This window comes from Genypterus blacodes, unplaced genomic scaffold (genome assembly GCF_046128005.1).
Source record: "Genypterus blacodes isolate CSIRO-AG114 ecotype Tasmania unplaced genomic scaffold, CSIRO-AGI_Gbla_v1 ptg000156l_1, whole genome shotgun sequence".
Taxonomy (NCBI): domain Eukaryota; kingdom Metazoa; phylum Chordata; class Actinopteri; order Ophidiiformes; family Ophidiidae; genus Genypterus; species Genypterus blacodes.
Genome location: NW_027466957.1, coordinates 10081733 through 10095492, shown reverse-complemented (window position 1 = coordinate 10095492; position 13760 = coordinate 10081733). Strand labels below are relative to the sequence as shown.

At 46.6% G+C, this 13760-nt stretch overlaps 1 protein-coding gene across 1 annotated transcript in view; it reads left to right on the top strand.

Annotated features, from left to right (window-relative positions):
• cacna2d3a (calcium channel, voltage-dependent, alpha 2/delta subunit 3a) overlaps positions 1 to 12458 on the top strand; it is a 74874-nt gene extending 62416 nt beyond the window's left edge. Inside the window, exons 26-36 of the mRNA XM_076167031.1 lie at positions 1037 to 1098; positions 1215 to 1259; positions 1365 to 1427; positions 2186 to 2256; positions 4095 to 4170; positions 4263 to 4315; positions 5000 to 5055; positions 6972 to 7086; positions 10385 to 10500; positions 11343 to 11422; positions 11565 to 12458. Of these exons, the coding sequence (XP_076023146.1) occupies positions 1037 to 1098; positions 1215 to 1259; positions 1365 to 1427; positions 2186 to 2256; positions 4095 to 4170; positions 4263 to 4315; positions 5000 to 5055; positions 6972 to 7086; positions 10385 to 10500; positions 11343 to 11422; positions 11565 to 11660 (833 nt within the window). The 3' untranslated portion in view covers positions 11661 to 12458. The remainder of the gene's footprint in view (positions 1 to 1036; positions 1099 to 1214; positions 1260 to 1364; positions 1428 to 2185; positions 2257 to 4094; positions 4171 to 4262; positions 4316 to 4999; positions 5056 to 6971; positions 7087 to 10384; positions 10501 to 11342; positions 11423 to 11564) is intronic.
• Positions 12459 to 13760: the final 1302 nt, after the last annotated feature.

The following is a 13760-nucleotide window of genomic DNA, read 5'->3' as shown; positions in this document are numbered from 1 at the left end:
AAAGGCTCTGGCACAGCTTATGACAGGATAATCTGCACCTGTTCCTCCGGGCCGGCGGCTAAAACAGGCCACAACAGCTCCCCTCTGCCCTCAAACAATCACACACACACACACAGAACCAGACCATATTTCTCACTTAGAATATTCTGTTAATAGATTGATGCCGAATCTATATATTTTCAAGCTTGCTGCTATTAATACAAAAAGCATTTTGTACGTATTTGGATCCCATCTAGAGGCACTCATCACTAGAACACAGTGGGAAGAAGAACAATTTTACATCCCGCATCTTCTCTCCTGTCTTTATTGCTTGTATGGTTTATGTAGAGACCCCCGAGTCGTGGTTGGATTCCAGCTGAGGGAGAAAGATCTAAGGCCCTCTGAGCGTGAGTGGCAGGAGAGCATGATGGGAAGGAGGAGGGGCCAAAGCTTGCACGTTCAGCGTTTTTAAAAAATTATCCCAGGCACGGAATTCTGACAGACCTGAGCGCTTAGAGACCTGCTGGGATTTGGCTGGAAATGAATGAGACCATCTCTGCGGATAACGCGGCGTTAAACAAAATAGGTTGAAACAGTCCGACAGATGTGCGTTTAATCGTTTTCCTGGCGCGCTTTGCCGATGAAATAAAGTATCGCACACTGTCATTAATGACTCCTGGAGGACTTCATATGAAGATGTGGAAAGACTTTCGCCAAACCCCAGCAGCACATATGGAAAAAGGGAGAAACCTTGGGAGAGGGAATACGAGGCGAGATCCCTTTTTCCCTCCACGCCTGAGAGGGAAATAGAAGTATTATAGTAGAAATCCAATAATGATTTAAAAATCTATGGAAATGTACCAGGATGCGTCTCACTGCTGTTTGTTTATTATTGTTACATACATACAGTATGTTGCCTATAGGAGAACATCTGTGGTGATACGCCTTGCTTTAAAGATCACATGTACAGCACTGACACACACACACACACACAGGACATGCATGTCTCATTTGCCACGTCTCAGCAGCTGTCCTGTCCTCTCCTTCTGTCTTCCAGCTGTGGGCATCCAGATGAAACTGGAATTCTTTCAGAGGAAATTCTGGACGGCCAGCAGACAGGTACCGATTTTTGAAGTTACATTTTAATGTTGGACGTGTGTTTCATTTCATTTCTAAGACCAAAAATATGAAATAATGATATTTGTTATTCACTCTGCACTCTGTTGTTCTTCCAGTGTACAGCGCTGGATGGGAAATGCTCCATCAGCTGTGATGAAGAGGTCGGCCAGCCTTCGTTTTCTACATGAATCCTTCCCGCTTGCGTCACTTTCGCCTCATCTTATCTTCTCTAACTGGACTTTGTTTTGGTTCCTTCGCTTTAACAGAACATCAACTGCTACCTGATCGACAACAACGGCTTCGTCCTGGTAGCAGAGGACTACACACTGGTGAGATACTTCTTCTTCTTCTTCTTCTTCTTCTTCTTCTTCTCCATCATGTTCCGTTCACTACACATGCTGTCACCTCAGCTTTGACTCATCTATAAGCCCTTTCCCTGGCGCTATACACAACCCCCCACCACACACCACACACACTTTCTGGCTCTTGCCCTCATTCTGTGATCAAAGCCGCGACCCATAACAGATGACAGATGATGCGTGTAGTCGTCATATCTAGCCGGTGCATCGCTGCACCAGCTGAGACTCGCAGGAGTGATGAGCATCTCTGCAGCTTCTAAGTCCAGCAGGATAACACTGATATCACCTTGTTGACGTTGATGAAAGGCTCTGATGCATCACGAGTCCAAAGTAAAAGGCTTGTTAGTTTCACTCGGGGGTTCCTGTAGATCAGGAGGTGCTGCGTCACGTACACACTTTCACCTCCCCAGAGTGGAAAACACTGGAGTCTGTAGGCGGCAGTGTCATCAGTGATGTTGTTTATTCTTCTGTGCACATCTGCATCCGTTTGACCCTCGACCCTTTGGGCATTTGGCTGACCGGCAGGAGAGATTTGCCAACTGGTTAAGGGCGGATTTTGGGAGCGATTCTTCTAGAAATACGCAACGTGTATGCTGGAAGGACAGAGCGAGAGGCTGCCAGCGTTACACTCATGAAGACTTTAAGGTCATCTGAGTCACATGTGGTGTGATGTTGATGCTTTTGGCAGAACATCACCTTCTTCCTCTTCTTCTTCCTTTTCTTCTCAGACAGGGAAGTTCTTCGGCGAGGCAGAGGGAGCAGTAATGAGTAAGCTGCTGCAGATGGGCTCCTTCAAGAGGTGAGCCGCATGTGTGTGTGTGTACATGAGTGTGTGCGTGTGTGCGTGTAAATGTATGTGCATAACATCAGGCCGCAGTATGAGCACACGTCTCCATCCGCGCTGACAGCTCTTAACTCGGCCAATCGTGTGGAGCTATTCAGCGCTGAACTCTGACCCCTTCGCTCAGCGGCGTCCTCCATTAGGGGATTACAGCAAATCTTTTCCTGAAACGGAGGAATTAGGTGGAACCTGAATCACACAGATGAACACACACACACACACACACACACATTCATGCACGCAGCACTTGTTGTAACGCTGCGTCTCCTGGAAAACGCCGGGAGCAAGTGGGTGGCGACTTTTCGCCATTAATTTGGGAATTGAACCCAGCTCTGAGTATTATAGAGAGAGAGAGAGGGACAGGGAGAAGGAGAGAGAAGAGGGGAGAGAGAGGGGGAGAGTGAGAGTGACAGGGCCTCAAACTGTTCCACTGTAAAGATCTGTGGCGTCTTTACATACGTTGCCCACAGGCCGCAGGAACAGAGTGTCCCGCCTGCAGGATGTACGCGAGGATCACGGCTGACAAATCATCGCCCAAACACACACAAACTACGCCTCAAAAGCTGTCGGCGAACGGCTCACAGGCCCCCACTTGTCAAACGCGAGGGGGGCTTCTCGCCGCGCGTTCGTGTTCATGTCGTGATGATGATGACGAGCGACGGCCAAAATTGAGGGCGACGTTTGAGAAATGAATAACGCGCCTCGTCTCGGGTGAAGCATTGACATGATGAGTAACAGGGACTCCAGGCGTAATGAGTCCAGGATGACCTGTCGTGACGCGGCGCCATCTGCAGAGCGTCAACGCCGCCTTGATGAAGAAACATTCAAGTGTTTTCAGTCGTCACTCGTGTTTGTCTCTCAGCATCAGAGAGAGCACGTGATGACAAATGTTGATAAATTATTTTGAATTGCTTTCAGATTATTCGTCCACTTTAATACATACACACACAGACACACACACACATACACATAATACTGCTAACACCATTATGTGGCCTGGCTTTGCCTCTAATTTGTTCCTGGCGGTGTGTGTGTTTCCGAGCCGTGTGTGTCACCCGGAGGTTTTGAACGTTGGCCCAGTGGCTGTGGATAGACCTGGCCACCTCACACACCCTTCACACACAAATTACACACACACACACACACACACACACACACACACACACACACACACACACATACACACACACACATGTCTCACACACGTGTCCTGTCAAGTGTATTGGAACTTAGGAACTTGTCTGCAGGGCTTAACCCAAGAGCGTCCAGCGTGAGTGTGTGTGTGCATGTGTGTGTGTGTGTGTGTTAGGCACCCACTCAATAACCTTACCCGGACAGAACACAAACCTCACACCCTCGGGCCTCCGCTTAAGCTTCGAAAGCCTCTAATATCCCCTCCAATATCCTTAAATCATTTACACACACACACACACACACACACACACACACTGGCTCTCCTACATGGCTTTGAGGAGCCTCCTGGGAAGAAGGGAGCTTAGTTTTCTCTCTCCTTTCCTCTTCCCATCCATTTTCCGCACTCGTCCGATGTTCAGTACATATGATCTGTAGGTGAGGCAGCAGCTGCACCTGAGGTAGGATCTCTGTCTCACACACACACACACACACACACAGAGGACCCTCAGGCGTGTAACAGGAGAGAAAGTGTGTAAAATCAGACTTTAAGCGTTTCCCTCGATGTTCTCTCATGACTTTGCCTATTATCAAGTCGATTTTACAAGAACTTTGTGTTTCTGTGTCTGCTTCTCTTTCTCTACCTGTCTCTCCACTCGACCCAGGGTCACCCTCTATGACTACCAGGCTCTGTGCTGGGTCTTCTCAGAAAGCAGCGACAGCGGGCACACACTGCTGGACGTGAGTGACCGCATGCAGCCGCCGCCTGGTGTGGTTCAGCTAATGTTGTGTGTTGTTCTTATCTGATGGATGTCCTCTCTGTCTCCCTGCAGCCGTACTTTGCTTTCTTTGCGGCTGTGAAGTGGATCCTTACCGAGCTCGTCATGTAAGACGTGTGTGTGTGTGGGTGTTTTGTGTTTTATGAGGACTTGTTCGGTGTCATAGAAGATAATTTGTCTGTGTGTGTGTTTGTTTACGGGGACCTGGGATATTCACGTCTCACGTCCATCATAAGCGCTAATGTCTACCTGATGTTTCCCATGATGCCTTGCTGCCTGAGTCTTCCTGGGTGGTCCCCGTCACTGTCGTCCCATTGCATCATGAGTCGTCAGCGCTGATTCCACCGCACGTCGGCGCTTTTTAAATAACGACAACGTGTGTTTCTCATTTTCCCCTGACGTTGCATCTCTTCTTCGTTGCATTCATGTGTGAGAAATTGACGTTTTTATAGAGTGAACGTTTGCCGAGGTAACATAATGATCATGTTGTTCTCTGTGTATTGGTTTAACAGCTATTGCGGTCTGGTAGCTGTTACAGTAACACGTGTGTTACGCCTAATAAAACAAATTGCAGCGACTCCTGTGTGAGCAGATGAGCAGCGACACACCGCAGCAGCAGCTTCACAGGCGTTCAAGTTAAACCTGCTAGAAACAACACCCCCCCCTTCACTCCTGCACAAACCATCGTGCAGCTATGACACGGCTGGCATGCACGGAGCACAGCAGTGTGTATTCCATATGTGTGTGTTGGAGTGTATGGTGACGGTGCTGAATGTCTTCTCCCCATTTAGATTCCTGGTAGAATTCAACTTGTACAGCTGGTGGCATTCTGACCTCACAGCTAAAGGTAAGAAAGCTCGCTCTCTCTCTCTCTCCCTCTCTCTCTCTCTCCACCCCCCCCCCCCTCTCCCTCATCTTGTGTGTGCACTTTTTTCACTGTTGAAATTGTGCGTGGTATTTGTGTCCTCTGCTTGCCTTTATTTTACAGCATCATTATTACAAAACTATACTTATTATATTCTGCCCTTATTTAGGGATTATCTGTTTTGCCAATTCCAGGCAGTTTTCCGCATCAAGTGATTTCTGCTTCAGACACACATACTGACTCCTTCGTCAAATATGTCACTAATACTCCATTTCTATTTAACTAAAGATCTTGTTGACACACTTGTAAGCCTCCTGTTTCTCTCTGTCTCTCTCTCGTCTGTCTGTTTCTGTCTGTCTCTTTCTCTCCCTCCCTGTTTCTCTCTAGCTCTCTCTCTCCCCCCCCCCCCCCCCCCCCTCTCTCTCTCTCTCTCTCTGTGTGCATCACTGTAACCGCTGGAAAAACAGAATAAGGGGCAACTATCCAAACACCTAAAAGTAAAATATGGCAGAAGAGATTACCTCGAGTGACCTGTGTGTCTCTCTCTCTCTCTCTCTCTCTCTCTCTCTCTCTCTCTCTCTCTCTCTCTGTGTTTGTGTGCACACACGCTTTGTATTTTTGTTTGTGTGTCCAGAGGGGAGAGAGTTGTATGTGTGTGTGTGTGTGTGTGAGAGAGAGAGAGAAGCAATATCCGCTCTGTAACAGGAGAAAAAAGCTCTCTTTCTCTTTTCACACTCATTCCATCTCCCCTTCCCTGTATTTTTACGGCTTTCCCTTCTCTTTCTCTCTCACACACGCACACACACACACGTACGCGCGGTCGCTGCCAAACTCCGGCTTCAGCTTATTTGCCTCCCAGGAATTAAAGCCCTCACGAAGCGGCGTCGCATTGTGGCGTTATTATACAGAGCTGATGCACGCCAAAGCTAATATGGAAATGTGTTTATGCGCTGAACAGGGGAGGGGGAGAGAGAGAGAGAGAGAGAGAGAGAGAGAGAGAGAGAGAGAGAGAGAGAGAGTCTCTACCCTGCATGCCCCCCCTCCCTCCCTCTCTCTCTCCCCGGTTCGGAGTGTGTATCTCGGCGTCGCTGCTCTCCAAGCCGGCCGAGTCAATTTCACAGCTGGCCGCCCTCAGGTCTTAGCGCCGCTTTCTGTATCTCTTTACAACGCGGACACACAACAGAAACACCGCAATTTAGCAGCGCGTAACCCAATCTACACGGCCTCCAGAGCCCGACTAATCCCCGCCGTTTATACTCTCTCTCACACACACACACACACACACACACACACACAGCGCGCGCACACATACATACCTCTATGCAATAATGCCGCATTGCTAATTAAGCAGAAACACACAATCTTTACAAATGCAGCAAGTCATACGCCAAACTGATCACTTCTTTCAAAACAGCAATAAACCCATTTTAAATGTGTGTATTTAATATGCAAATGTGGGATTATGTCGGGTTAGTCGCCGCTTTAATAAGCTTCTTTTATGATATTGACCCAGAAAGCCCTCGGTATCCGGTGCTTGCAGTGTTGTTTCGGGCCTCTGGGTGGCGGTAGAGTTCAAGCTATCCAGTGTGAGCAGTTTGGCCTAGATTTGCAGCAGAACGGCCTCCGCCAGGATCACAGGCAGCTTTGGCTTAGAAATGCTGCTTTCTTTCAATCGTGTATATTTGCAAGGATGTGGTGTATTTTACTGTTTACACACAATTTATTTGACCAACTTTGAACTATTTTAAGTATATATTTTGACTTTAAAATGGACGTTTCCATTCCTTTCTCACCGACTCACCACCTCTCTATTCCCCCTCTGTCTCTTTCTTTCTTTCCTTCCTTCTTTCCCTTCTTCTTTCATCCCTTCCTTCCTTCCTTTCCTCCTTTTCTTCCAGCCCAGCGAATGGGTCGCTCCATGCAGGTACCGTGTGACACAGAGTACCCGGCCTTCGTCTCAGAGAGAACCATCAAGGAGAACACCGGGAACGTCGATTGCGCTGGCTGCATCAAGTATACACACACACACACACACACACATTCACAGGAACACACACATGTATGCGACACAAAAACAGCAGCTACACCGCTAGTCTTGAATATCTGTTGCGCTCCATAAAACAGACCAACCATAGAAATGTAATGTGTGAATTCATCTGTTTAATACCTGATAATTACAAACACATTTTAATAAAGTTAACTGAAAAGCGGACAATCTGTTTAAGAGACAGAGAAAAACATGTGCACACACACAGACGCTCACACTCACTCACTCACTCACTCTCTCTCTCCCCCGGCAGTTTGAAATACGAGGCATTTAGAGATGAGGGAGAGAGGTGGAAAAAAGGCTTCCTTTAAAAATGGGAAAATGAGTGTGGTCCCCATTAACAATTTGGGCTTTTCTGTCAGGCAATTGTGGGGTGTTCTTTGGATCCCTCCAATGGGCCCTTCATTGCTCCCAGCTGTGGAACTGCCAGGGAACCTGAGTTGGTGTGTGTGCGTGTATGTGTGAGTGTGCGAGTGTCTGTCTGTGTGTGTTTGGTGTGTGTGTGTGTGCGTGTGTGCGTGTGTGTGTGTGTGTGTGTGTGCGTTTCCCATGTGTCTGCTGGTATGGCCCCACAAGGTCAGCAGGGTAACCACTGCCCTGGGTGCCAGGAGTAAAATGCGGTTAGGGGATGCAGTCAGACCCAAACACACATACTGTACTCAAACACACACACACAACACAACACACACAGCCACCACGTTCTCATACACTGGCATCCGCATGCATGATAAATCTGTGCACCAGAGACGAGCGGCCTGGTTTCCGATGATGACACCGGGACAGGAGCGAGCAGGGACGGGGCGGCGAGCTCACCACGCTGAGCCACACGTCAGTTTCAAATAAATCTTTAAAGGCGCAATGAATTTAACAAAGTGAAACAGGGATTTTATTTCATTTATATGGAATTTTATAGGTCATATTCGTAATAGAGTATATCGGCGATAAACATCTGTTTCATGTTACAGGCTGACTGAGGCTTTTCTTTTGTATTTTCATTGGGGGCATGTGTATGTGTGTGTGTGCATGTGTGTGTGCTCCATGCTATAGTGAAATACCTAAAGCCCTCATCTGCAAAACCTCCCTCACTTTAGTGTTTGTTTCAGCTTGTGTTTGTCCATAGAATAACAGAGACAGTAGTGTAGCTTAAGTGCTCCAATATGATGTTTTAACCCACATTGTACAAAATACAAAGTACAACACACACACGCACACACACATTAGTGATCGGAATTGGCGGAATGAACCAGAATTTCAAATTGATTTAAAACTGCTGCTTATTTCATTGAGATCCATCAAATACAGTGAAGTTAATATTATAAGTTAGATTAAATTCTCCTTATTTCGGTAACTTTCTCATAAAGTTTCAGATATATTTACTGAGCATTTTGAAATTAAATAATAATAATAAATTAGTGTCTGGATCTCTCTTAATATATTGTGTATATAGGAATCATGTAAAATGTGTAAAAGGGCTTAAAGGCTGAGCGCTGGCATGGCGGCGTGCGTTTTTTCCTACGAGAAATAAGAGAAATGGAAATAAAATGACAGCATTGGCTCCCTGGTCTGTTTGTTGAGGCTTTACTGCAGCAACTTCCACGGCGTTGAATTAGCGATTGTCAAATGACATAATTACTGGACACGTTTCCTCGCCGCGATGACAGATATTTCTGAACACGGTGCAGGAGGTGCAGTTATGGTTACGGTTTCATTATGCAACCATTATATCACTGGAAAAAATGTGGACGGTCTCAGGAGGACGCAGAAAAACACCATGAGAAGCCAAAATGGAGCATAGAGTTTATTATACCATGAAAGGTATGAAAACAGAGCTACTGTTACGCATCAAAACCTAAAGGCCCGGAGCTTCAGAACGCCTTGTGAAGCTTTATCCTCATGTTATAATTCAATTCTCCCCCCATTGGAATCAATATATCGGAAATTGGTGTGTGTGTGTTTGCTTGTTTGTCAGGCCTCACTCATTTCTTTCCCTTTATATGTTTGACAAAGATTCTCTCTCTGTCCGTCCATTGTGTGTCCAGTCGTGTGCATGCTCTTATATGTGGGTGGTTGTGTGTGTGTGTGTGCGTTGTGTTTATATGTGGTATAGCGCTCCCTCTTCCCAGCACTGGGTATGTTCAAGGCCAGCAGCTGGGCTGTCAGGACGTGTTTAAGTCTTTTCTCCAGGAACACTTGCTCTGCTTTCTATCAGCGTGGGGAGCCGGGCTGAGCCGGGCCGGGCCGGGCGGCGCTGTGCGAGGCCGAGCGTGGATTATTAAACAGGGGCAGATCCTAATTCACCCTGATTGGAACTGGCTCAGCCTATTTGCTGGGCTGGTTTGGTGAGGTTTGGTTGGTCACGGTGGGATAAGTGTATTAGAGTGCGGTGGATTGGTTCTACCCAGGGATTGGAGACTGTTTGTGGTCAGATTAAATTGGACATGGTATTGAATTAGTATGGATAGAGATATTCCTGCAGATAGAAGGTCTGATGTTATCTGTCAGGTCTCTCCCTCTCCGTCTTAGTTCCTGTCCTGATCTGCAGGAGAGCAGAATATGTGTGTGTGTGTGTGAGTGTGGCAGATTGTCGTGCACGTTCACATCCGTGTCTGATAAACGCCTGGTGGTGAACCTGATAAATCGGCCAGCTGTAATGGCAGATGGAGTGAGAGGAGTGAGAGATAAAGAAAGAGAGGGTGAGAGAAAGAAGAGATCATCTTTACGGCCCCTCTTCTTCATAAAACTTATGCTCGCTCGTAAATCACTGACCAGGAGGCTGCGGCTCGGCCTGGCCGGCAGAGCTCCGCCACGGGAAGCTGAGGAGCACAAGTGTGGTTCCCATTTGTCTCCCTTTGGAGTGTTTTATGTTCCCAAACACTTCATCGGTGCTCACCTTGGACGGGATGAAACAAAGGCAGCAGTGAGAGAGTGGAAGAAAGAGTTGAGAAAGAGGAGATGGATTGAGCAAAGAAGTATGTGTGTATACAGATATCTGTGTGTGTGTATGTGTATGCGTGTGTGTGTGTCAGTTTATTGACAGCTGGCGGCGGAACGACTCATCTTCTTGACACTGGTCCAGCAGAGTCGGTGCGTTTCCCCTCTGTCAGGGGAGAATGTGAACATTTGTAACACAAACCCGCCGACACATATGGAAATTGACATCATCCCCATGCGCCTTGTCGACTCGCCAGACCAGCCCGCAAACCTCTTCCTGTCCCTTCCTCCCCTCTGATCTGTTCTTCTTCTTTTTTCTGCTGTGATTGGCAGATCCTTCGTGATCCAGCAGATCCCCAGCAGTAACCTCTTCATGGTGGTGGTGGACAACAAGTGCGACTGCAGCATGTACGAGCCGATCACCATGGACCCCGTGGAGATCATGTATATCCTTAACTGAGCCATGAAAGACAGATACAGAATAAGCTTGATTAAATATTATTATTATCATCTCAATAGTCTCATAGTCTACTCAGCAAATCTGTTTATAAGCCGCCTTGTATTTCAAAGAACAATGAATCAATGAGTGAATGGCTTCTTAGAATGAATTGACTCACTGCAGCCTTCTCACGACAATTTGTTCCTGGTTGAGGGTTTATCCTGGTGTGTATTCTAATGGAGAGGTCTATTCTCTCCAAGCTAATGAGTTCCAGTGTCTGCCTCCCTGTAGCCTGGGAATTATTGTTTTGTATCCATCGAGAGAGTTATGATGGAAACAGCGTAGAGCATTTCATTTACAGGGAGCGATTGTTTGCCCTCCGTCTCCTCGCACGGATGAAAGAGTCCAGAGAAATCCCAAGCAGAGGGTTTATTCTTTCGAGGCGGTCGGGGCTCCACCAGATGGACGGTTTCACAATGCGAAGGCTGCGTGTGTGCAAGTTTGTATCTGTCTTTGTGTTTGATCTGTGTTACACAATAGGCCGCACTGTGATAGGATACTGATCAACTCCAGGCTCGCCTCAGACTGAAGGAACTCAAGTCGCCACTTAACCAGGCTGGACTCAACTACAATGCAGGTTTTATGCTGTGCTGTTCCAGTGTTTACATGTCTACCACTGTTTGGTTTCCCCCAAAGTGGCTACTGTAGCATAACTGCAGCTGAATTTTAAAAGAACATATTTTCACGGGACACTGAAACACACAAATTCCTTTGCATTGTAAACAAGAAGTCAAAGAGCCTGCAGGAGGGAAACAGTGTCTGACTTATTGGCCTTGACTTCAGCTGCACATAATGAATCACTCAAGTGTGAGAGACTGAAGATGCAAAAGGACAGGAGACGCCCGGATACCTGTCACCCTTTCCACCCGGAGGTATTTGCACGCACACACACGCACACGCACACAAGCACACTTTTGAAAAACACCTATGCCCTGCTAATTCATTTCTGCTTCCAGTTGTGAAACATTCCGTCTCTGTACCGTGTCCTCGTCTCTGTGCCTCGTGTCTTTGTAGGAGAACTCCATGGAGTGTGGAGGAGCGTCGGGCCTCGCCCCGTCTCTCGCGGCAACGCTGCTCTGCCTCCTCCTCCCGGCGCTGTTCCCTAGGTGACCAGCAGAGTTGGCCACGCCTCTCCGTCCGGAGCGCGACTCGGACCGGCTCGGCTCGGCATGAAAATGACGGCGTCACGGAAACAAACACAGAATAAATCCTCTAACTGATTCTACAAATGTGCCCAATTCCAAGTCGACACCTAAGAAGCCCCTAGACTCACGGCGTCTCGCACCGCCACGTCCCTGTCAGGCACTTATAAGAACGGAACGATGCTGGATTGCTATCAAAGCTGCTGAGTAGTTAGCAATATGGTGCTTTAGCAATATCACACAAGGATGAAACATAAGCTGCAAAAGAATGTAAGAAATCAAAATGTATTTAGGATCTTTCAGTGGCAGAATAATACCCACTGATGATGCTCACACACCGATTCAGCCCTGTCAGGTAGCAGCTAAGCACTAGGGTCTCTAGTTGGGCTTGGAAATGGGCATTCGAGCCACGTAACCAGGGGCAACGACCATGTGGAGAAGATACAGGTGCATCTTCCCCCTGGGCCACTGCGGACTATTATAACTGTTGAAGAATAAAATATTAACTGACGATGAAGATGATTCTGTGGCCGGGGTTGTAATGATTTGTTTGTCTGATTCTGTTTTTCTGTTGTTAAGTTTTCACGATGAGAAAAAAGGAGATGTTCTAGTATATACGTGTATATGAAGAAGAAAAAAAAGAGTTGTATTTATGACTTGAACAGTGGTACCCTTAAACTGTGACTGTGAGACTTCAAGTCCTCTGACATGAGTGGTTGTTAATATTTGAGCTTTGCCTTATTGACAGATACAGTATTGGTCCTGTTTGTGTACTTTTGAAATAAAATCATGTTCAAAAATTGGTGATTTCCTTGGAGCCATTTTGTTAAAAGACAAAGTCGACCAAGAATAGAACAATTTGAAGCCTCAGTTCTTGTGCCAGCAGTTTTGTTTTCTGCTTCCACACAAACAAAGCTGTTGCAGGAATGTTTCTTTGTCATGGTTTGTAATGGTGCGTGTGTGTGTGTGTGTGCGCTTGCATGTGTGTTTCCTTCTTCTGTCACTCCAGAGACAATGAACTCCATAACGCTTAAATCGAGGCCAAAACTAAATGTGCGTCTGTATTTATTTAGAGAACATACAAACAATCCTTCAAAACTTTTGGACAAATATACACACATGCGTACATACAAGGAATAAAATAAGATACCAATGTCATGTCTGGCCTGTGTGGTTTGTGTGTGTGTGTGCTTGTGTGTGTAGACGAGAACCAAACAGAAAAGGAGGTCTCCATGATCCTCTCGCTCCCTGCTCGTTTCTCTGCTGTGGTCTCCGTTTCAACATTAAGCTCCCTGTGGTCAACAACACGGACCTGATCCAGCTCCTCCTCCTTCCTAACAGCCACTCTCATCTCTGTTGAAAAGGTAAAACTCAACATCCTCTTCTGTCCCCTCACCAGAACTTGGCGACTCTAATCATTCCCAGTTTCTCCGGCTCTTCCTTTTCTTTTCTACAGTCCAAAGACTTCCTGCCTGGCCGGGGGGGCTCATTTATCACTCTGTAATGGGACTGAAGGTGTTTCGGGTCGACTCTAGTAGGATGCGGTCTGTGATTCCTTCCTGTTTGCCAGGACACACGCAGACAGTCCAAATGTTCCTCTACTACACACACCTTGCATGGCTTTCAGTGGTATTCATCTGGGTGTCTTTGTGCGATTACGTGTCACAGTTTTATATCCACATACGGACACCATACTTTCTATATCTACTATAGTAATGCAACAGACTCACTACTATCTTTTGTAATTACATCGCACTATCAATACTCTAACCTCCTGAGACCCTACGTCCTCATATGTGGACATTACATTTTTCCTTCCCTACACCTTAAACATCATTGTGCTTAACTTAAACCTGTTGTCCTCATGTTTGGACATTTTTTGCTGCCCACTAGTGGTATCAATGCCATAACACTTTGTGTAGCTAGAAAACATAGCAGACAGGAAGACATGTGTTAGTCTACTCTTTTTGTTCATATGTAGTTCACATGTCTTGACTTCTTTTTGTTTTATACTAATTAGGTCCCACTAATCTGAAATAGCATGGAGAAATAGACAGATGCATCCAAA